Genomic DNA, 21,852 nt, shown 5'->3' with positions numbered 1-21,852 from the left:
CAGCCAAAAAAAAAAAAATCCCATTTTTGTTAAGGCTCATTTAAATGGAAATAGGAAGACAGGAGAAGAATGACAGAATATAATTATGTGCGGTAGCAATCCGGCAGCAGCGAAGTTTGGAATTAGCTGCAGAAAGATGCCCCCACAGCATTACATTAGCCGAGCGCAGGAGCCAGGAGTCTCAGCTGTGTCACTGCGTCTGGGAAAGGAAATGGAAGGCAAGAAATAATAACAATAATAATAAAAGGCAAAGCAGATTGCAGGGGCTTATTAACTGTTAAAAAAATTTATTAAAATGTCCAGCAATACAGAAACGCAGCGTGTCAGCACTGCCACGGGGGCTGGGACTACAGGACACTGCGCTCACATCGCAAACAGCAGAGACTGGAAAGCAGCTGGCTGCGGTGTCACACGCACCCGCACACACGCACACACCAAATCAACCCGAGTAAATGACGACAAACAGAAAAAAACCCCCAACCCCAAAACAAACCGCGAGGGCCACGATCCTGCAAAGGCATTGGGACCGGTTCTGTCAACCTTGGGGGAAATTCAGCCCCCTCCCCGTGCGAAAGGCCCGGCACAAGGCTACGACTGCTCTGGAGCTGAAGGTGTCATTTGCAACGAGCCTGGGCAGTGCTAGCAGCGGGACGGCCCGGCTGAGGCGCTAGGTGACACACGCAGGGCTACACTTCCATTTCTAGGCACTGGTGCGAGCGGGTGCAGCCAGGCGAGTTGGAATAACACCTCCAGCTCCGGCACAGACCCACCCTCCCTTGGTGCGAATCAGTCCCGCTCGTTTGGATGTCAGGCAGAGGCAGCGGGGTCTAGTGGACAGGCCTGGGGAGGGCGGGTTCTAGTCCTGTCTCTGCCTCGGGGGAGTCACTTCCCCCCTCAGGGCCTCTGCTTCTCCTTCTGCCCTGTGTCTGTTCAGGCTGTGAGCTGTGTGGAGCTGGGCCAGCTCTGCTGTGCAGCACCCGGCACAATGGGGCCCAATCTCAGTTGGGGGCTCCAGGTGCTGCCATCCAAAATGGGAGACTCTCCGTTTGGATTGGTGCATAGTCCTTGTGCCGACCCCTGTCCACAGCTGAATTTCGCCCCGTGGGCAATTCCCTTTTGCTCAAGGCCCATTGAAATCAGCCAGGCAGCTCCAGTGACGGTGGCAGAATGTAGCCCTTACGCACTGGGGTAACGTTACTCACACAAGCAGCCCCACTGAAGTCAATGGGGCCAGAGCTCCAGTTGCTGTAAATTAGCCCAGCTCCACTGGAGTCAACGGACCAGCTCTGCAGCTGGTATAAACTGGCGTAGCTCCGCTGAGGGCCTGGCCCCAGGGGATTGCTCATGTCACATGTCTGTAAGATCAGTGCTTTAAAATGGCAAAGAAAACGAAAAGCAGACCCTGGATCCCTGGTACGTCTGTCCTGGGGCGGAGGCTGGAGCCAGGCAGAACCGTCAGCACAGAAAGAAAGTGTAACTGGGCCTGCTGCTGCCCAATGGGGAAGGGACGGAAAGGCGAGAACAGACCCTGCCCTGGACGGGTTCCATTTGTTTTCTATGGAGAAGCGTCCCAACCCCAGAGCAATACTGGATATCAAGGGCCGCCTGCTCCCCCTTGTCTTTCCTACGGTGCGTTTTCTACCCGTTGCCTCTCGCCCCGGGGAAAGGGAGATAACAAATGAAACGAAGGCAGATGGAAGGGAAAGGATTCTGAGCTGCTCTCTGCGTTGTAACCTGCCGGCGGCTGGGACCGCTTTGCTCTCCCGGTCTGTCGGGGGGACCGAAGCTGGAAAAGGATTGTCAGCCACTGGGCTCCTATGGGAACAGCCCTTGGTTTGAGTAAGGACGGTCATTTTTGAATACTGAGAAACCTTCAGTGCTGTGAGTGTGAGCCTGCGTCCTGCTCTGGGCTTCTGCACTTCTAGCCAGGCAGGAAACCACTGGATCCGAAAGGAAGAGAATGGAACACAGATGCCACTGGGGGAGGAGCGGAAGAGGGGGCCTGGCAGGGAGGGGACTATAGGGACCTCCTACTTGGGTGGGGACAAAAAGGAAGGGGGATTGTTTATTAAAAAGCTGGAGTCTCCCTGCAGAAGGCCAGTGGGATTGGGGATGAGGACTCACACTGGGGTCTTGCCCAGAAGAGGAGCCAGAGATGGGGAGGGGAACTGTCTGTCCTGCCTCCCTGGGAACACGGGCCAGATCCCAGCTGGAGTGAATCCACCAGGCTCCACTGGAGTCAGTGGGTACATCTACGTTCCCACAACAACCCCCCACAGTAAGTCTCAGAGGCCGGGCTCTGAGACTCGCTGCCGCGGGGTTGTTTTGCCGTGTAGACGTACCAAACCGGGCCAGAGGCCCCTGTCCCCCCACCGGTGGGAAGTGGACAGTGGCCTCAGTTGACACTAGCTGAGGATCAGGCCCTGCACGGACGTGCTAGGACAGTATGGACCCGTCCTGGGAGCCTGGCCTGGCCTCTGCGCTCATGGGAGCCGGGACGGGTGGAGCCCAACGACTGGACCCTGCATGGTGCTGAGTGGCTCCTGGAGGGACTGAGCACCAGCAGGGTCAAGGCCGTGTGGACGCACAGAGGGAGACAAACGCACACACATGTACCCCCCCAGGCACACAGGCGATGGGGCACCCTAAGGAATGAAAGCAAAGAGGTTTAGAAAAGGGGGCCGGGGGGGGGGTGTCAGTAAAAGTTGCCCTGTCCCATCACACACACGTGCCCGGCTCATCCCGGGGCGGGGGGAGGGGAGGGGACTCGTGCTTGCTCGTCACCAGCCTCTAGAAGTAGTTCCCTTCCTCCATCCAGTCCAACTGGAGCTGCTTCCTGTGTTTTCTCCGCTCCTTGCGGGAGTTGTGGTGGTGGCGCGGGTGGCTGTGGTGGCGGCGGTGGTGGCGCCGGGTTCTGTGGGACCTTCTGGCTAACGGAGGCAAGGAGGAGAAGGAGGAGGCGCGTTACCGCAAGGTTAAGCCACAAACGCCCCCTACCCCCGAAGGAGACGAATCCTAGACCAGGGCTGGCGAAACCCCCACCCCTCCCATGGAGGTGCTGCAGGGTGGGGCTGAGGGGCGCTGCACTGCGACAGGTGAGGTGGCATCTTTGGCCAGCAGACGAAGGCTCGTCTTCACTGCAGCATTAGCTGGAGGTAGAGCACCAGTGTGGCCCCACCTCGGCTCCCAGCCACACACGCACACAGCTTTAGTCCAGGTTAAGTGGCGCTTTAAACTGGAGTGAGCTGCCCCAGGCGTGTGCGCGGCCCTTCGAATGCTGCGGATGCAGCCCAGCAGCTGCTAACCCGACCCCTCTGCGCAGCTCCAGCGCTGGTGCGCAGTGCGGTCACGCTCATTGGAGTGGAGGAACGCGCCCTAATGGGCAGTGAAGACAAGGCCTGAGGGCTACCTCCGGTGCAGCCACTTCTAGGGTGGAACGCAGCAGCTGCTCAGCATTCTCCATTTGAGAGCGCAGGGCAGCGTAAACATGGAGAGACGTCCCTGGGATCTAGCCAGGACATTGGGACTAAATGCCTCCTCCCTCCAGGGAAGGGGCTCGGTGTTTCACATGTGAGGGGGCGCTGGCTCGGCACTGAGCCGGAGGGAGCAGCCCTGCGCTCGGGACTCCCCAGCACGGCTACCTCCAGCGCCCAGAGTAATGGTGGGTTTGTCTATCGAGAAGTGCCCCCCCCCAGCCCCCATGGGAAGGGATGGGGAGCCGGCACTAACGTTTTGTGCAGAGGAGTTTTGGTCTGTCCCACTTCCCGTTGCTGTGGCACTTGATGGTGGGGACGTGCCTCTGGGTGAAGCCACCCTCGCACTGGTACCGGACGGTCGAGTGGATACTGTACTTCTCCTTCTGCTTGCCGACGGGGAAGGCGTTCTCCACGGCCGGGGGTGGCCCGCACAGCACTGCACAGGGGGCAAGCCGCAGGCGCGGTTACAAGAGAGCCGGGGCAGAGGGGCTGCGGACAGTGCCCTCTGTTGGATGCATAGAGGTCGTGGCCTGTGGGCTGCTGGCAGGATACCGGGCAGCCCTTGACTGGGCAAAGTGCGGACACCAGAGGCCCTGCACCGGTCTGCAAACAACCAGCTTTTGGACTCAGCTGGGGAGCTGCCTCTCCCCCCCAGCCGCCCGAGTCCATGGAGTTTGGGGAGGGTCAGCCAGACCCATCTCACTGCACTTTGCAGGTTCCTCAGCTCCACTGCTGATGGAGGCTGGACTTAGCAAGCGGTGGGGCTGGGTTTGGGACCGCGGGGCATTAGCAGAGCTGTGTGTGGGGAGCCCAGGGCTAGGAGTGCAGGGGTTTCAGAGGCTGCCAGTCAGTGGGACAAACCCTATTTTCTGTGCAGTATCTGAGCCCCTCACAATGCAGTGCTCACAGCACCTCCCGGGGCAGGGCTGGGCTATTATTCCCATTGTACAGATGGGGAACCGAGGCCCAGAAAGGCCTAGAGCCGGACCATTTCAAGGTATTTAAGTGCCTAACGACGCAGATCGATTATTCTGAAAACCCCACTAGGTGCCTAACTCCCATTGGTTTCAGTACCTTGACAAATCCAGTGCTAAGTGACTCACCCATGGAGCCGGGGCGGGGCAGGGAACAGAACCCAGCACAGGGCCCTGAGCACTGGGCCCTGAACAGCTGGCAGAATAACCCAGGCCCTGCCCCCCTACAGCAGCCATGTGGTCCAGTATCGTGCCTCCCGCAGGAAGATGGAGTCGAACCTGGGCACACCTCCCCAGCCACCCTGTCCTGTCCTTAAACGCCTGTTCAGAGCCTTCACGCTTTCTCCAGTCTATCAGGCTCCCTATGAAATACGTCCGTTGTCTCCCGCTCTGCCCTGCAGTTCCACCGCACGGCGTATGTAATACAGAACGCTCCGGGAAGCTGCCGGCGGCTGCTGTATAAATCCAATCTAGGGAGAGGGCTCCTTTGACAGATTTGCGCCAAGGTGTTGCGGAGGATTTACATATTTAATTAATGGCCTTATCGGGACAAATATATCATTACATACGGAGGCTGGGATTTTGGAGCGTCTTTCTCTGGCTTGGCGTGAACAGCTGGAGGTTAATATAACGTTCAAGATAAGGAATGAGAACTTAATAGTTTGAATGGTGGCCTATTAAGCAAATTAAAGCAGAGGGGGAAGAATAAAGCAGTAAAAAAGCCGAGATTAAGCGAGGTTCTTTGGATTTTCTTTGTCGAGGGGCGCAAAGGGCGGCACAAGGGGAAAGTCGCCTGTGACTTGGGTGCTTTCTTTGCAGTCTAGCCTGCATCTGATTTGCCACCTTCCACTGAGAGGCAGCATGAGCCCCTGCAGAAATCTCTATTGGGGGGGTGGGTAATGAAGCGATGGATTTACAGCCATAAAATGGGTCTGGCTGGCAACCAGCAACTCTCCTCTGAGGGGGCTTAGATTGAATGCAGCGGGGCTGGCACTGACAGGCCCTCAAAATTCATGACCCGTCCCCCAGATCAGGAGGTTGGCTTAAAAATCAGGTTCTTTTTCATTTGCCTCCTGAGATCTGAGGCGTTTGGAGCCCTATTTTCCTGCTCTTCTCTGCAGCTGAGAGGGCTAACAGGTCACATTAGAAAAGAAAAGAAAGCGAAGATTCTCACATGCCTCCAGGAGCTGGGGCTTGAAGAAAACCACTAAGTATCGCGAGTTTCGCAGTGAACAGTGAGAGCTGGAAAAGCACTCCACTTCTAAGCTGACCTCCCCAGCTAGCCTCCCTGGGCTGCCCCACCTGCAGCACTGACCTCTCTGGCTCCCTGCCTGCTCTGCCCTGCTGCGGGGTCAGGGTGCCTGGAAGTCACCCCTCTGTTTCAACAGGGCCCATCTCTGCCCGGAGTCGGACTGTGCCCTGAAGCAAGCGCAGCCGAGGGCCACTGCTGGAGCTCGCTAGGCCAGCAGGGTGGAGCTCCCTTGGCTCAGCTGCTTGCTTGCTGCAGACTTGTCCACAGGCAATGCTACAGGGGTTAATTTCATTCTGCATTGTTCTCAGTGGGGGGAGGAGAGGAGGGACTTCTCATTGTTCTCGCCCCGAGCTGCTGACTTTTGAAGCCAGGGTCCCCTCCTGCCCTGCCCTGCCCTGCCCTGCCCTGCCCTGCCCTGCCCTGCCCTGCCCTGCCCTGCTCTGCTCTGCTCTGCTCTGCTCTGCTCTGCTCTGCCCTGCCACCGGCCACCTCCAGCTCCCACTGGCTCACCAGGTACAAACCAAGCCAATTTATAGTTCCATTGGCCCCACCCCTCTTTCCCATTCAGCCAATCAGAGGCTGACCCTGGTCACCTGCCAGGAGGAGCTGCCTCCTCCTGCTCCCAGCCAGCAGCAGCTGGGGGAGTCTGGGGGTGGGGGAGGAGGGGGCTCGGGGGGGCCCTGCGGGAGGGGCTGTGGCGGGGTTACCTGTGCCTTTCTTGCAGATGTACGGCAGGTTGTAGTTGCAGGGGACGTCGTTCCACTTGCCGATCTCGTGGGACACCAGCACCACGCAGTCCTCGCCGCCCGCGAAGAAGTTGTCGGGCTGGTTCTCCCGCCAGTTCTCATATTGCTGGTGGGAAAGACGGTGGCAATCATAGCCCCCCGCCCCCAGCCCTGCAGGGACCCTCTGCACCGCTCTCTGCAGGGCAAAGTGGCAGCAGCAGCCAGAGTCCCTTGGAGCAGGACAGAGGCTGCCCCGGGCTCTGGCTGTGCCCCCCTCCATTTACACTAGTGATGGTACCCCTGTTTATTCCAGGGGGTCTCCCAGAAATCAGAAGGGGACTGAGCCAGCTGCTGGCCAGACTCACCACGTGGTGCCCTGCTGAGCTGAGTCTTAGGCACCCCGCTGCTCCGGGCTGTTCGCCCCGCCCTCCCCCCGTGGTTCGGCTGGGTTGTATCCTCCCTGCCCAAACTCAAGGCGATGCCCGTGTGAGCCAGAGGCAGCAGCTCGCCTGGCTGGGCCAGAGCGGGGTCTCTGGGGGTGGGATGCTGCTCTGTGACTGCATGGGGAGGAGAGGCCAGGCCCGCGGTCACACACGCTGTCTTACACACACACACACACACACACACACACACAATCACAGGTTATCACACACTCATGCACTCCCACACCCGTGTGCATACCCATGCTTACACAGTGGCACATACACATCCCTGCACACACACACACATTCATGTGCACACTCATGCTTGCACGCATTGGCACACGTGTGCACACTCATGCACACTGAACCCCGCCACACACTCTGAGACCTCCCAGTCCCCTCTCTCTTTCTCTTCCATATTCCTCAGACGCGCACACATTCACACTCACTCCCCCGTGATTCCAGGCATGCACTGCCTTGCACGCTCTCCCCCCACCTCACCAGTCCCCTTTACAGCGGGCATGTGCACCTTCCCAAGCAGGGCCCAAGTGGCCAACGGGCATTTTATAACCCGACCCCTTGGGCCAGGACCGGATCGAACAGGACAATGCCATGCTGGGGCCTGGGGCAGCGAAGGGTCCCTGAGCCAAGGTGCTCCCTGCCAGAGGTGCTGCAAACTCACCAGGCCCGTGTTATCCGTCCACTGGAAATCCTGCTCCACAATCCGGTCATTGAGCCCGATCCAGGTGTTCTCGTGCCCAAAGCCTGGGGAGAGTCACACAAGAGACACACGTGACTGTCTCGGAGGGACTGGAGCCCAAGTCATTGCATAGGGAGCAGCTGTGCAACACAACCAGGAAAGCATTTGCTAGAGCTGATCACTGTTCTTGGCAGGGATCACACGGGATGGTACGTTCCAGGGCACTAGAACCTGGCACCAAGCTCTGCTGCTCTTCCTGTGCTAAGCTGGGTAATACTAGACAGTTAGTGTGTCATGCTCCACCCCAGTGATGGCTGCATTTCCGTGATGGGTGATATTTACCTATTAAGTTACCAACTGCACCCAGAGTCTACCTGGGGCACTTCTGCTGGATAGACCTGTGGGTTTTCATCCATAGACCTCAATGCACTTTCAAAGATTGTGTAAGTGTCATTTTACAGATGGGGAAACTGAGGCACAGAGCAGGGCTGTGATTGGCCCAATGAGTCCAGTGATAGAGCTGGGAATAGAACCCAGGAGTCCTGACCTCCAGCTCTCAGGTCTAACACCAGAGCTTGGGATAAAACCCAGGAGTCCTGAGTTTTGGTGGGCCTCAGCCCAGGTCCCACGGCCCAGGAAACACCAGCGCTGCTGGCACTAATTGAGACATCAGTGCCAGGGCTGGGAATAGAGCCCCGGGGTCCTGGCTCCCTCTTTGTCATCCCTCCCCACAACAACTCCGACCCTCCCATTGGCTCCTTTGCAGTGGCTGCTGGAGCCGGGGTGCTGCCCATGGGCAGGTTGTGTTGGGCTGAGGAAGAATCAGCGGACAGAGAACTGACCTGCACTGTTGGTGCTCAGAAACTATGGAGCCCTTCACCTCCCCCAGCGATGGGGCTGTACAAGACCCGAGAGAGCGACTTGGAACTGGTTTTGTTATTCAGGGTCATCTGTTCATAGTGGGGCCAATCCTGCAAGAAACTGAGGGCTCATAGGAGGGGCTGAGTGCCCTGATTTCCCCCTGGCGCCGGTGCTCAGCTCAGCACCTAGCAGGACATGAGACCAGCCAATTCCTCGCAGCAGGAAGGGCACAGGGCAGGGCAGGCCTTTCCCTACTGCACAGCAGAGCAGAGACTGAGCAAAAAAGAAAAAATGAAGAGGCCAACCTTCCTTTCCCAGCGTGGCCGGTCCCCTCTGCAGCACCGCTCCACTGAGCGGGGTAAATGGCCCGAGTAAATCAGAGGCATTGAACAGACGCCCCTGCCTGCGAAGCGGCGCAGGGACGGCTCGCGGATGGCTTGTGAACCTGGGCTCTCAGCCGGCAGGTGCACTGGGATGGGCACCAGCTCAGCTCAGGGCGGGAAGAGAGCTGGGGCCTGCTGAGACCTGCGGCAGGCGTGTGTGCAGGGGAGGGGCTGAGCGGAGGAAGAGGCAACAGGAGCTTGGCCAAGCCCAAAGGGTTTGTGCATGAGGCTGGATTGGAGCATTGGAGAACGAAATCTCCTGTTTAGCTGCAGGCACAGGCAATGGGGCAGCCCCGTGCTCATGTGCCGGACTCTAGGGGGTAGCAGGGCCCTGAGGTGGCACAGCTGGTGCCAGTGGGGATGAAGGCTTTATGGTGTGTGTGCCCTGAGGCCCAGCAAACTCACTGCACACAGAGCCCTAAGCCACCCATTAGACAGCAACAAATCCTGGCCGTGCTGCCCCATGCCACTTCCCCCCGGTCCCCTCAGCAACAGGCGGGATGCTCCGTTTCCATGACGAGCCCCCGAGCCGGGCAGGCCCCCACAGCACCGCTCTGGCTCTTGGCCCGGCAGAGAAAGGCCTCTCCCAGCCAAAGCGGGTCCCAACATGGAGATTTCAGCACTTGGAGAATCAGAACAAACCCGAGCGGGTCGGAAATCTCCCCCGAGGCGTCCCGCTGGCAAGGTTTTGTGTCAGAAAAATTCCCAAATTTTGTTTCCAAACAAACGTTTTGCTTCAGAATTTCTATTTTTTCTCCCCATTTTTACATCACCTGCCTTGTTCTGTCCATTATTTCACTCCATGGCAGCAAGGACTGTAGGTGCACCAGAGCGACTGCCATATTCTGACATCATATAACCAGTGCCATTGGAACAGTGTGTGTGTGTGCGAGTCACTGAACAAAACTGCAAACCCTGTATACGATGGAAACCACTTCAAGCCAGGGGTGCTGCTGTGCCCCCAGCACCCCTAGTTCCAGCGCTCCCCCCTCCCCCTGCATCTGGCTGTGCAACCCACCCCCGGTGGGCAGGAAAATGTGCATTTCAGAGTATTCCCCATTCAAAAGGGAGAAGCTCCTGAGAGAAGGGAGTGCTTCCATTTCACAGACAAAAGCAGGACATGATGCAAGGGCTGGGAGCTGAAGTCAGACTTGAGATCAGAGGCACATTGTACCAGCAAGGATGATTAACCATGGGAACAGCTCCGCAGGGGAGGTGGTAAATTCTCCATCACATCAAGAGTGGGCGTTTCAGCCACATGTTCTTCAGCTCATGGAAGAGTGAGATTCTCTGGCCTGTGCTTGCAGGAGGCCAGGCTTGGTCATCACAAAACCCCGCTCGTCTGCAGCGCTTTCAGCAGCAGATCCCAGTGTGCTTTACAAAGAGGGCAGGATCCTTATCCCCATTTGACAGACAGAGTGGCCACGTGATTTGCCCAAGGTCACCCAGCAGGGCAGTGGCAGAGCCAGGAGGTGAATCTAGGTCTCCTAAGTCCCAGTCCAGACTAGACTGGTCAGACTGGTCCCTTTTGGCCTTGGGAATCAGTTTGAGGTTTCCACGCATGACAAGAACCATTTCCTCAAAATTCCAATGGCCACACTGCACCAGGCGCGGTTTCTGATTCCCTGCGAACCAGCGCCCTCTGAATACCACTCACGAGGCTTGTGCTCCCAGCAGCGTGGGGATTAGAGGGCCTGGCGCCCGCCTTGGAGGCTTTCTGCAATGCTAAGCACTGCATCCCTCAGCACACGGCCCCACTGCAGAGTTGTGCTGCTCTAACTCGCCTGGGAGAGGATCCTGTATATTTCCCTACAGCAATCTGATGAAAGCAGCGCAACCCTCCTCAGCGTGAACACAGCTATCCGGGGGGGACGGGGTTTATACCAGTGTAACCGCATCCACACTGGGACACCACCCTCTAACCGACCCCTGCTAGCTCTGCCCCGCCACCCTCCCGGCCCATGTCAAGCTACAGGAGAAGGGAAGCACCCGCCCTACTGTTAATGAAGCCGTGCTCCTCTGGCGAGTGGATGCTGGCCAGGTGGCCGGCGCGCCGGCGGCAGTCCCGCTCCGCGTCCTCCCAGGAGCGCCGGTGCGCAAAGTAGCGGTAGCAGTGGCCCTGGAACTTGTGCCAGCCATGATCGCATCCCTCCGTGTCTGCCGGCAAGCGGGGAAAAATGGAAGAGGTTAGCAAATGCCGTCGGCACCCCAGCATCGACGGTCAGAGCACTGGGGTTCTATGCCCAGCCCTGGGTGGCTGGGTGGCTCTGGGCCAGTCCCTGGCCCACCCCGTGACTCGATTTCTCCCTCTCTAACAGGGGAAATGAGCCGTGACCTGAAGCCCCGGCATCAGCACAGCACCGGCTCTCACTGCATGGAAGTTGCCAGCAGAGCCCAGGTCTGATAAACGCTCGGCAGAGGCGGGTGGATTTTCCCCAGAGCGCAGAGCAAGTGTGCTGGGAAGGCCGCCAGAGCCCCGTTTCCCATTGCTGCTCAATGGTCTGCAGCGTGCCACACCAGGCCCACTCCCAGAGCGGAGCAGACGGCTTGTTCCCTGGCCTCAGAGCGGGGGCTCTGCTCACAGGAGCTTATTAAAAGCGTCCTTGTCTCTGGCCGGCAGGATGACAGCGCCTGAGACGAGGCGGGGCCGTGGGGCTGGTGCCAGGTGGGATGTCGCTGCAGGGAGGTTTCTTTCCTCAGTTCTGGTCTGGGGCTGGCAGGGCTGATGCTGGGGAAGCGCAAGCTCTGAATCGGACATGGACCAACAGTTTGGGACGAACCTCAAATCACCCGGAAATTCACTTGAAGCTAGAGGTCTGCTCAGGCCTAATTTTAAAGTCCAGCCTGGCCCCGAGCCGAGCGCAGCCGAGCTGAACCTGACCCAAGGGCATCGAGACATTTTCAGAATTGACCCAACACCTCCCCTGAACCCGTGTCAGCACCAACGCCTCGGCCTGGTGGGGACTCCCTGCTCCCCATCGGCGACCCGTCCCTGGCTGCCTGCTGCCCGTGGAATGGCAGGGCTGAGACCCGACCCTCTCGTGCCGTGCTGGGAATGCTGCGGAGCGAGGGGTGCAGCGAAGGGGAAGCGCCTGGGAGGAGCCGCGCGGCCCCTCGCCAGGAAGGGTTATCAGAGACGACACTCGTACCCGCAGCCTGTTGAGTTCGGGTCGGGCTGCAAGGCTCCGCTTGAAAGAGAGTTTCACACGGCTGCTCGGTCAAGTGCTTCCGTCTGTCTGTGTCCATCGCTAGATTCTTATCTATCCACCTCCTAGATCCTGGTCTGTCTGTCCGTGCGTTCATTCCCAACACCCCCGTCCAATTCCCAAAATCCTGATCACTCTCTGGCTCACTCTCCCCGCCTAGACCCTAGGCTATCAGGCTGTCCATCTGTCTGTCTGTCTTTCTATCCTGCATGCATCACTATGGAACCTGAGCGTCAAGATTCTGGGTCCCCTCCTCCCATCTCCAAACTTCACGGTTGTGAGGCCAATCTACAAACAGGTCCCAGGTTCCCAGCCCCCAGAGAGCCCCGCTTGGGCTGGCCCCAAAGCAAACCCTCAGATCCTGATCCCGGATCCAGAGCTGCTGTGGAACTGCCTCCCTGGGGCTGGCTCTGATTTAACTCCATCCAGTCTAGTGTTGTTAAAGGGGCCACGGTTCCCAGGATCCCACTGCAGGCCGGGCCACGGGACGCCTCGGCTCTCACCTTTCTCACACAGGCTGTCCCCATAGCTGGGCAGGCAGAGGCAGACGAAGGAGTTTATCTCGTCGATGCAGGTGCCTCCGTTCTGACACGGGCTGGATAGGCAATCGTCAATATCTGCCACGAGAGAGACACGGCGGCTCAGGGCCCAGCGGCGATACGTCCTCGTCCTCCCCCCCCCGGCAGTGTTTGTGCGTTGGGGATGCACACACACACACGCACACACACATACACACACATGCCTGCTCTGCCTGACACGCTGAGGCTGACGGCGTGGGCGTGAAAGCCGTGGCTCTCGCTGGGGGAGCTGCCTGGGTGATGAACTGATTCTGGGGGCGCCCAGGGCTGCCCCACGGCGGGTATGTGCTGGCAGCTGGGATGCAGCTTGACACAAGGGCTTTAACGAGCTCTAATGAGGCAGGGTATCCTATGGAGCACAGCCTCTGCCGGCCTGTCCTGCTGACAGCACCTGGTGCTGCGGCCCCCAAGGATCAGGCCCTGTGCCCCTGGGGCTTGGCCCCAGCCCTCCTTTATTTCTCTGGGTGGGGGTTTCCCGCCGCTCCCTCCCCCATCGTGGAAACCAGAGCTGGGAAAGACCAGTCGTGCCCCATCGGCTGGGGTCACTGTCCCTGGGGTACTCGCTTCCTTTGGGATCCCCCCAGCAATGGCCTCCCCTTGGCCTCAGAGACCTCCTGCTCTCCAGCCCATTCCCCCCCAGGGACACACACGCTCCTGGGGCCACCGTCAGTTCTCCCCCCTGCCCGCGGCCCAGGCGGATGCCTGCAGATGGTGCCCATGCCGCTGAGTCTGTCACTTGGACATGGCTCTCCCTGAACAAGTGCCAGCTGGGGAGCAGGTATTCCCCTCTCCCACTCGCCCGAGCCAGCCCTGCGATAGCCCATCCTGCTTTGGGACCGAGGGGCTGGGGGATGGATGGATGGAGGGCAGGGCCACGGCGCCCCAGAGCAGCTGCCAAGGAAGCCTGGCATGCCGGATGACACCTGCAGCAAGACTGGGGAGGATGTGGCTCTGGCTGCTGCTGGAGACGCTTCCTGATACATCGGTATCAGGGGCTTTAGGAACAAACCAACCAATCAACCCCCCCCACTACTAGCCCCCCAGCGCCCTGGCCACCCCGGAGAAAGCACGGCCTGGTCAGCTGCAGATCTGCTCCTAGCTTGCCGTGGGGGGAGCAGGGTTATGCTGGGGGAGGCTCTCTGTTGGGTCTGCTTTATGGAGACTACGCCCCTTTAAACAAGGATCTGGGGGGCCCGTAGTCATAGACAGACACAGAATTTAAAGGGACCTGCTGTACGTTGCAGGCTGCCTCCCCCAGCCTGCCTCCCCACACACTAACCCCAACAACTGACAAGAGACCAAAGTGTCACAGCCTGTAGGAGCCGAGGCTCTGATGTGCCACAGGCAGAGAAGAGGAGGGACCCAGGTGAACCAGCACCCACGTTCCCCGCAATGGCAGGGAAATGGTTAAGTGAGACACACCCAGATGACCTGCACCCCACGCTGCAGAGGAAGGCGGAAGCTCCCACCCAGCTCCCTGCCCGTCTGACCTGGGGAAAAGTCCTGCCTGACTCCACACCTGGCGACCGGATAGACCCTGAGCATGTGGGCAAGACCCAGCCAGCCACGCACCCGGGCGAGAGAATCCCTCTGAGCCAGGGACCAGCAGATCCCTCCTCTGCAGCTGGGCAAGGAACCCCAAGGTGCCCAGCTGGATGCCAGCTGAGGCAGCTCACGGGTCATACGTGCCGCCAGGCTATGAGGCGTGGGGGTGGGGAGCTTGGTTCTCAGCCCGTCGCAGCCTCCAGCTGCCCACAGACGGGATACGCCAGGGCCTCAGTTTAGCGATTTAGGGCGTCACAACACCGTTCCAACAAATGAGGGCAGCCATCTCCCGACGGCGCTGAGGAGCTGGTGCTGCCAGTGGTGGTTGGACGCCACGGTGACGGGCACCTTAGAGAAACCATGGAGAGAGAGAGAGAGACAGACCAGGATCTAGGGCTGGAGATGGATGGCTGGAGAGATAAATCCACTATGATCTAGAGATGGCGATAAACAGACAACTGGGAGCCAGGGCCGGGGCTGGTGAAATGAGTGAGGGGACTGAGCTGACGCTGGCTCTTTCGGGCAGGGAAACGGCACAGCTGTCTGCATCCTAAGTAAGAGATTAAACCCAGAGGATATTGGCTGGGCCAATGGGCGAGAGTGGCTGGGTCTCCGGGGAGCCGCTCGGCGGCTGGGGCCTGCGCCCCACTGCTACCCCGCGTTAATATCAACTGGGGCCAGCTCAGCGGCCAAGTCACAGACACAAGGGAGGGACTTTGGGGGCGGGCCCCAGGCTGTGATTACCCCTGGTCCTATCCCTCCCCACTGCTGTATTTTTGCAATTGGTCACTTGGGCATGGGGGGGTGGGAGAGGGTTTGGGATAGGAGTGAGCGCCAGAGAAGGCAAAGGCAGCAGCCCAGGAAGAAGCAGAATCCCTGGGTGACCCCAGCGCCCCGGCACCCCCCACAGCGCTCTGCGGTCCCCTCTCGGCGAGAGCAAAGGCTGCTGGGCACCATCTCCTCAGCAACTGGCAGTTCTGGGCGAGGGCGAGTGCAGATGGAAGTGAAAGACAAGCAGCAAACAGTGCACGGCTCGCTGCTGATGGCCCTCAATCCAGACCTGCTCTGCCCATGTGCCATGGTCCAGACCCACAACGCCCGGCCAGCCAGGCCTGCACCCTGCTCTGCCCATGTGCCACGGTCCAGCCCCACAATGCTCGGCCTGCCCCCCTGCTCTGCCCATGTGCCAGGGTCCAGACCCACAACGCTCGGCCAGCCAGGCCTGCACCCTGCTCTGCCCATGTGCCACGGTCCAGCCCCACAACGCCCGGCCTGCCCCCCTGCTCTGCCCATGTGCCACGGGCCAGACCCACAACGCTCGGCCAGCCAGGCCTGCACCCTGCTCTGCCCATGTGCCACGGTCCAGACCCACAATGCCCGGCCTGCCCCCCTGCTCTGCCCATGTGCCAGGGTCCAGACCCACAACGCTCGGCCAGCCAGGCCTGCACCCTGCTCTGCCCAGGTGCCACGGTCCAGACCCACAATGCCCGGCCTGCCCCTCTGCTCTGCCCATGTGCCAGGGTCCAGACCCACAACGCTCGGCCAGCCAGGCCTGCCCCCTGCTCTGCTCATGTGCCAGGGTCCAGACCCACAACGCTCAGCCAGCCAAGCCTGCCCCCTGCTCTGCCCATGTGCCACGGTCCAGACCCACAATGCCCGGCCTGCCCCTCTGCTCTGCCCATGTGCCACGGTCCAGATCCACAACGCCCGGCCAGCCAGGCCTGCACCCTGCTCTGCCCATGTGCCAGGGTCCAGACCCACAACGCCCGGCCAGCCAGGCCTGCCCCCTTCTCTGCCCATGTGCCACGGTCCAGATCCACAACGCCCGGCCAGCCAGGCCTGCCCCCTGCTCACAATGCCCCGTGGCTCCCACACAGCTCCCATGCACCTTGGTATGGACCTGCAGCCCTAAGAGGCCTCTCCCATTGCTGTAGGCCCCGCTGGGCCCCAGCACCCCACCCGCCCCGAGTGTCTGCCGATGGGGACACCCCGCTGGAGGGAGCTCCTTTTGGCCCAGAGCATGATGAGAACAGAGACTTCCCCCTTGCAGTGGGGTGGGGCAGGCTGATCCCTCCCCAGGCAGCTGCCCCAAGGGATCCTAGAAGTGGGGTGAGGCGGCTGCTTAGCCCCAAGGGCCCAGGGCTGAGCGTGCCACGTGCCACCAGGCTGATGGCTTCACTAATGGGGTATCGGATTCTCCCTGACAAGGACAGAGTGCACCTGCCATCGCAGCGGAGGCCGCTCAGCCCCGGCTGCCCTGCTCACTAGCGCTAATTGGAGCTGATTTAGCTATGGTTAATGAATTATCGGGCTGCCGCTTTCTGGTCTGGCAGCTGTCCCAGCGCTGGTGCCGAGGGCTGGGCGGTGCGGGCAGCTGGCCAGGGGGCACCCGGGCGGGACTAGTGATGGGAGACTCTGGGAGAGCACCCAAAGGGGCAGACGTCTGTGTGGACCAGGGCTGGGCTGGGGCTCCCTGGTGGGATCGCTAGACCTCTCGGCAGCTAGTGCTGCAGGAAGTGTCGGAGACGGCCCGTGCTGTCGAGATTTCCAGCCCCGCTTCCTGGACACGCTCCCCTGCCATTCTGGGGCAATTCTCCGGCGGGATGTGGATACCTGTCTGCTCCAACCCCCCTCCCATCATGCAGGCTCCAGGGGCCTGATCCTAACCCACCGGAGCTCATGGAAAGGCTCCCGTTGGCTTCAGATCAGGCGCTTGGTCACTGGTGGAGCTGGAGCCGGGGCATAAGGCGGATGCCACGACCCTCTTCCCCAGTTGGAACTCAGTGGAAGGATGGTCCGGAGGTTAGGGCTTTATCTCAAGAGAGCTGGGTTCAGTGCCGCACCCTGCTACGAACTCACCATGTGTCCTTGGGCAAGTTCCTTAGCCTCTCTGGACATCAGCCCCCCACCTGTAAATGAGCTAATCGCCCTGTCCTGCCTTCCAGGGCAGGTGAGGAGAAATCCGCCGCAGTGTGCCCGGTGCTCAGCTGCCACAGCAGTGGGGGCCTGGTGAGCCCCCCCCAACAGCCAGCTGGCGTGTGCGCAGTCAGGCCCGAGCCTGTCCCTGAGCAGGAGGCACCGATCCCATCTGGGAAGGCGCCGAGCGGTTCGTTACCATTTACTGAGCTGTAACAGGGAAATCGATGCTGCTTAAACGTTATCACCCGGCTCTGGAAAGGTTTTTTCTCCCCCCGGGTATCTCAGCCTCTCTGGTTTTAAACCTGATATTCCAGTGCCGGCTGCCCCGGGCCCTGGGCTGACCTGCAAAGCACGGCAGATGGGCAGGGCCCAGTCCTTTGTGGGAGATGCAATGGGCTCCCATGGAAGCTCTTCTGCGTGGTCAGGAGCCGCTGTCTCCTCCAGCAGCCCCTGACCTTGGGGAAAGGCACTGGGTGGGGACCCAGGAGAGCTGCCTCTGCCACAGACTCCACTGGGCCACATCACCCCGTCTCTCAGCGCCTCAGTTCCCTCGCTGGGCAATAAGGATCCTCCCTCTGCCTGGCCGGGGCCGTCTCTCACTACGGGTTCGTGCAGCACCCTGCACAACAGGGCCTCTAGCTCGTACTGTGAGAGAAACAGCTGCAGCAGCGGGGAAATGAACACGCTTGGAAAACAAGATCTTCCCTTCCCTAGGGCCCCCCCGGTGGAGTTTGGGGGTCCCCCGTACCCCACTGCACCCCCCATGAGTGCTGCCAGGGGGGAAGCACAAGGAGATTGGGGGGTGGGTGGGGAGGAGAAGAGGTTTAAAGAGGAATCAGCGAGGTGCTGTTCCCTCGCCAGCTTCCGCACCAATTTGAAATCAGCGAGTGTGGCGGCCTCAGCGCTGAGATAATAGCCTGGAGCCCGCGGTGCTTCATCATGGCACAGGTGCAGCATGATGTAGGGGGGCGAGATCGTCCTCGCCAACCATTCACGCTCCCCGCCCCCTCGTGGGGGAATGGGGCCAGCTCCTCGCGCCAAGGCAGCGGGAGTCAGCTCCCAGTGGGGTCGCCAGCAACACACCCAAGGGTCATTATCCAGCAGATGGGCTAGCTGGGGGGGTCCACTGGATCGGAGAGGTTTCTGACGAGCAGCCTGTAGCCCCTACATCCTGGTATCAGGGCTCGGCACACAAGGGACGGACACAAAACAGGGCAGGGAGCATGGAACGCCTTCAAGCTGCTTCCAGCCTGCCTGCGGCCCAGCCTGGGAGCTATCCGGGACAGGGACTGCCTGCTTCGTGTGTCCCCTGGCTCTGCGGGCCTGGCACCTGGTCTGGGCCTCCTAGCACCACCCGGAAAGGAACGCTGATGCCAGGAACAAATCTAGGGTGGACTGGCCTTTCCGGAGACACCCGGCCCTGGATTAGCCTTGGTTATTAGCCAGGGGTTTTACTTTTCTCCTGGGGCAGAAACATTCCTGGGATAGCTTCCTCCATCCCTCAGAGCGATTTTATAGAAATACGGGAGCTAATGTTCCTCTGGGACGGTGAAACTCAACCACAGCCGCCTCCCGCTACGGGAGGCGAACCAGGGAGTGAAATGCACCCGGCTGGTTTTGCTGGGCTCCGCTCTCAGATCCCCCCTGTCTCTGCACTTGGAGATGGGAAGGAGCCTCCCGCAACCTGTGTGCACTCTGTAAGGTGGGTCCATGCACGGCCTTGGCCAGCTCCCAGTGTAAATTAGAGCCGCTTCAGGGTGGCTCGAACTTATAGTCCTCTCCCTACTGCCCCCTATGGGTGCTGGAAAGTAAAGAACAGACATAGTGCAGTGAGCTCCAGCCACAACCCCCATCTCCCCACCTGGGAGCGGGGCTAGCAGCAGGGTGGGTGCAGGGCCTTTAAGCCAGCTCCACATCAGCTGGAGAGGCCCCCTGTGCTGGGGGGATGCTCAGAGAACCCGTTTATGCTGCCAGAGTGCCCTAAAGGGGCCGCAGGGCACGTCTGCACGCCAGTCCTGGGGTGTGACTGCGGCTGCTGTAAATGTACCCGCGCCAGCTTTAATCTAGACACCTCGGGTCCCGGCGCAGCACAGGCCTGCCGGGAACACTGGGTTATGACACGGGTGGCTAGTCTGTGCTGCAGCCCACGCTTCGCTGCTCCAGCACCTGAGCCTGTTAGATTCAAGCCAGCTCGGGGATGTCTACACGGCCTGCGATCCCACCCGGTGACTGCAGTGCAGACAGATCCTTCGTGTAGCCGGGGCGGTAACGCAGGCTGAGACGATCTGCCTCCTACAGCTCCCCTGGCCTCTGACAGCGGGTGGGGAGCTGGCATCCCGGGGTCTCTCTTGAGCAGCGTGGCTGGGGAGAAGGTGGGCGGGGCGGGCGGCCCTGCAGCCAGCTAGCAGAGCCAAGCTGCAGTCGCATGGTGGGAACCGGCCTGGCTGCGAACGAAGGGCAGTGGGGGCCAGCTGAGCCTGTAACATGATATTTACCAGCCTCTGCCCGCAGGCGCCGGCTGCCTGAGCAGTGCAGCCACCACCAATGCTCAGCAGAGAGGCACTGGGGCCTGGCCAGGCGTGTGCGTGCAGGGAATCGAGGGGTGGGGCTGCGAAACCAAGGAGCATGAAATAAAAGGTGCTTTAAAGGACCGGGCCTGGGGCTCCCTCTCATTGACGAAGGGATTAGCAGGCGTCCGCATAGCCAGCAGCATTTCCCCTGGCTGCGGAGCTGGGGGTTTCGCTGCCCATTAACCCCTCTGTGTGGGGTTTTTCATAGTGTTTGTAAGGCTGGCAAGAGGGGCCCACCTGGCTGGAGTCTGAGATCCCCCCCAGAGCAGCGGTAGGAGCAGAGTCAGCTTTGCACCCCGCTTTTCCCAGGGGAGGGCTCAGCCTCCGTGGCTCACTCCATCCTTGCTGCATCTGCCAGCCAGGAGTCAATCAGTGCCCACGGGCCCCTGCACTCCCGTCCCCAGCCTGGCACCGCCGCAGACACCAGGCAACGGCCATCACGTGCCACGCCTGCCCTTGGCTGGATTTGAACTGGCGACTCAGTGCCCAAACCCCTGCCCCAGTTGGCCGGGTGGCTGTTCTCAGCCCCTCCTGTCTCTGCAGGGCAGGGCTGTGGCTGCGGGGCAGAGGCCACTCACCTATTTCGCAGTTCTCCCCGGTGAAGCCCTGGTCGCAGCTGCAGCTGTAGACGGTTCCGTTGGACTGGCAGGTCCCGCCGTGCAGGCAGGGGTTAGTCTCGCAGGGGTCGGCCTGAGCTGCAAGACACAAGGCACAGGTGCATGGGCACAGGGCAGAGCCCCTTGGGAGATGGGCGCTGAGGCCACTGCTCAGGCTCCCCCTGCCCCCCCAGATTCTCTCAGGCCCCCGGGACCCACGGAGATCACTTCACACATGGGCCATCGCCAGTAATCTGTGCGGGCTCCTCTCGAGCAGGGTTTGCTGGGCAGCCTCCCTGCAGCTCTGCCGCAGCCATGCGTGCTAGCGCTTCCTTCCCCCACCCCCCCGATACCAACTGGGGGGGGGGTCGCCCTGTGGCAGCCCCCTGCAGAGCGAGACCCAGGGCTTGTCTGCACTGCACTTATCTCTGGCTCCCTTGCGAGCGCCGCCCCTAACCCGAGTCCCAGCCACACCTCTGGCTCAAGCACGGGGGTGCTTTGCACTAAGCCGGCCGGCCGACGGGGCCGCCTACACCCAAGTGCTGCTCACACTGGAGTGGCTGTTGTCACTGCTCTGCAGTGTGGACACAGGCCTGAGCCATCTCAGTGCTGCTAGTCCTCCAGTGCCTTCCCACAATTCCTTGCCACTGCCCTCCTCCCTGCTTCAGGAGTGGAAGTCAGGCCCCAGTTCATCCAGCCTGGTTCAGCGTTTGAACCCCACGCGGCTCTGCCCCTGCAGCAGGGCTTCCGTGGGAATGGGGCCCTGAGCGAACTCCAGGAGACAGACACGTGCACACACTGGTAACGTGCTCGCACGTGGCCATCTGCTCGCCCCAGGCCCACCCGCTCCACTCCCCGAATGAAAGCCCAGCTCTGCACCCCTCTCTCCTTCTGGTCCTGGTACATGCCCAGCTGTTAAGCCGTGACAGGGTCTGCGCTCTTGATCTCTGCAAGCTGGGATTTTTCTCCCGCTTTCATTCTGGGCCCGCGTGTGGGACCCACCATGCATGCCCGGCACCCAAATGCAGCGTTAAAATATGCAGAAGATTTGCAGCTCAGACGCCTGCCAGCTGGCTTGAGTCGGAATCTAATTCTTTCTTTTTATAATTAGTTCTGACTGACTTTAAACAGTCTCTGGGGGAAGCAGCAGGCAGCCCTCACATGGCAATGAGGAGTGCTGCCGAACGCCAGCAGCCCTGCAAAGTCCAAGATAGGCGAGCGGACTTCTCTGCCGGCTGAAGTGGAGGAATCTCGCTCCATTTATCTACACAGAAGCACTTAATGAGCAGAGAGGACACACCAGGCAAACTAACAGCTGAGCCCCCTCCAGCAGGAGCTTTGCAATGCGCACTGTGAAAGCCCCTGGCGGAGGGAGAGTGACTGGATGAGCTGAACGGCAGAAGATGGCTCCTCCAAGCAGCTTTGCCATGCTGTGTGCTATGGCTGGGGCCATAGGCTACGCTGGCTCGGACCTGCCGGGTACAAAGGACCGTGTGTTGGTAGCATGGGTAGGAATCCCCCCACTAGCTTTAATCCACCGGTGCGGGTAACAACAGCAGGGAAGATGCTGCCACAGGGGCTAGCAACCCAAGCATGTGCTCAGGGTCCCCAGAGTGGGGTTGTACCTTGGAGTCCATCCCTGTTC

At 60.3% G+C, this 21,852-nt stretch overlaps 1 protein-coding gene across 2 annotated transcripts in view; it reads right to left on the bottom strand.

The window, feature by feature from the left end:
- Positions 1 to 268: 268 nt before the first annotated feature.
- Positions 269 to 21,852, bottom strand: part of NCAN (neurocan) — a 38,443-nt gene continuing 16,859 nt past the window's right edge. The window contains exons 8-14 of one of the 2 annotated variants that reach the window (XM_039516074.1): positions 20,190 to 20,306; positions 12,503 to 12,616; positions 10,792 to 10,950; positions 7,532 to 7,614; positions 6,410 to 6,554; positions 3,730 to 3,912; positions 269 to 2,930 (exon numbers count right to left, since the gene is read on the bottom strand). In XM_039516074.1, the coding sequence (XP_039372008.1) occupies positions 2,791 to 2,930; positions 3,730 to 3,912; positions 6,410 to 6,554; positions 7,532 to 7,614; positions 10,792 to 10,950; positions 12,503 to 12,616; positions 20,190 to 20,306 (941 nt within the window). In that variant the 3' untranslated portion in view covers positions 269 to 2,790. The remainder of the gene's footprint in view (positions 2,931 to 3,729; positions 3,913 to 6,409; positions 6,555 to 7,531; positions 7,615 to 10,791; positions 10,951 to 12,502; positions 12,617 to 20,189; positions 20,307 to 21,852) is intronic. The other variant, XM_039516073.1, reaches the window with a different exon arrangement.

The sequence above is a fragment of the Mauremys reevesii genome, linkage group 26 (assembly GCF_016161935.1).
Source record: "Mauremys reevesii isolate NIE-2019 linkage group 26, ASM1616193v1, whole genome shotgun sequence".
Taxonomy (NCBI): Eukaryota; Metazoa; Chordata; order Testudines; family Geoemydidae; genus Mauremys; species Mauremys reevesii.
This window is presented reverse-complemented; position numbering and strand designations above follow the sequence as displayed.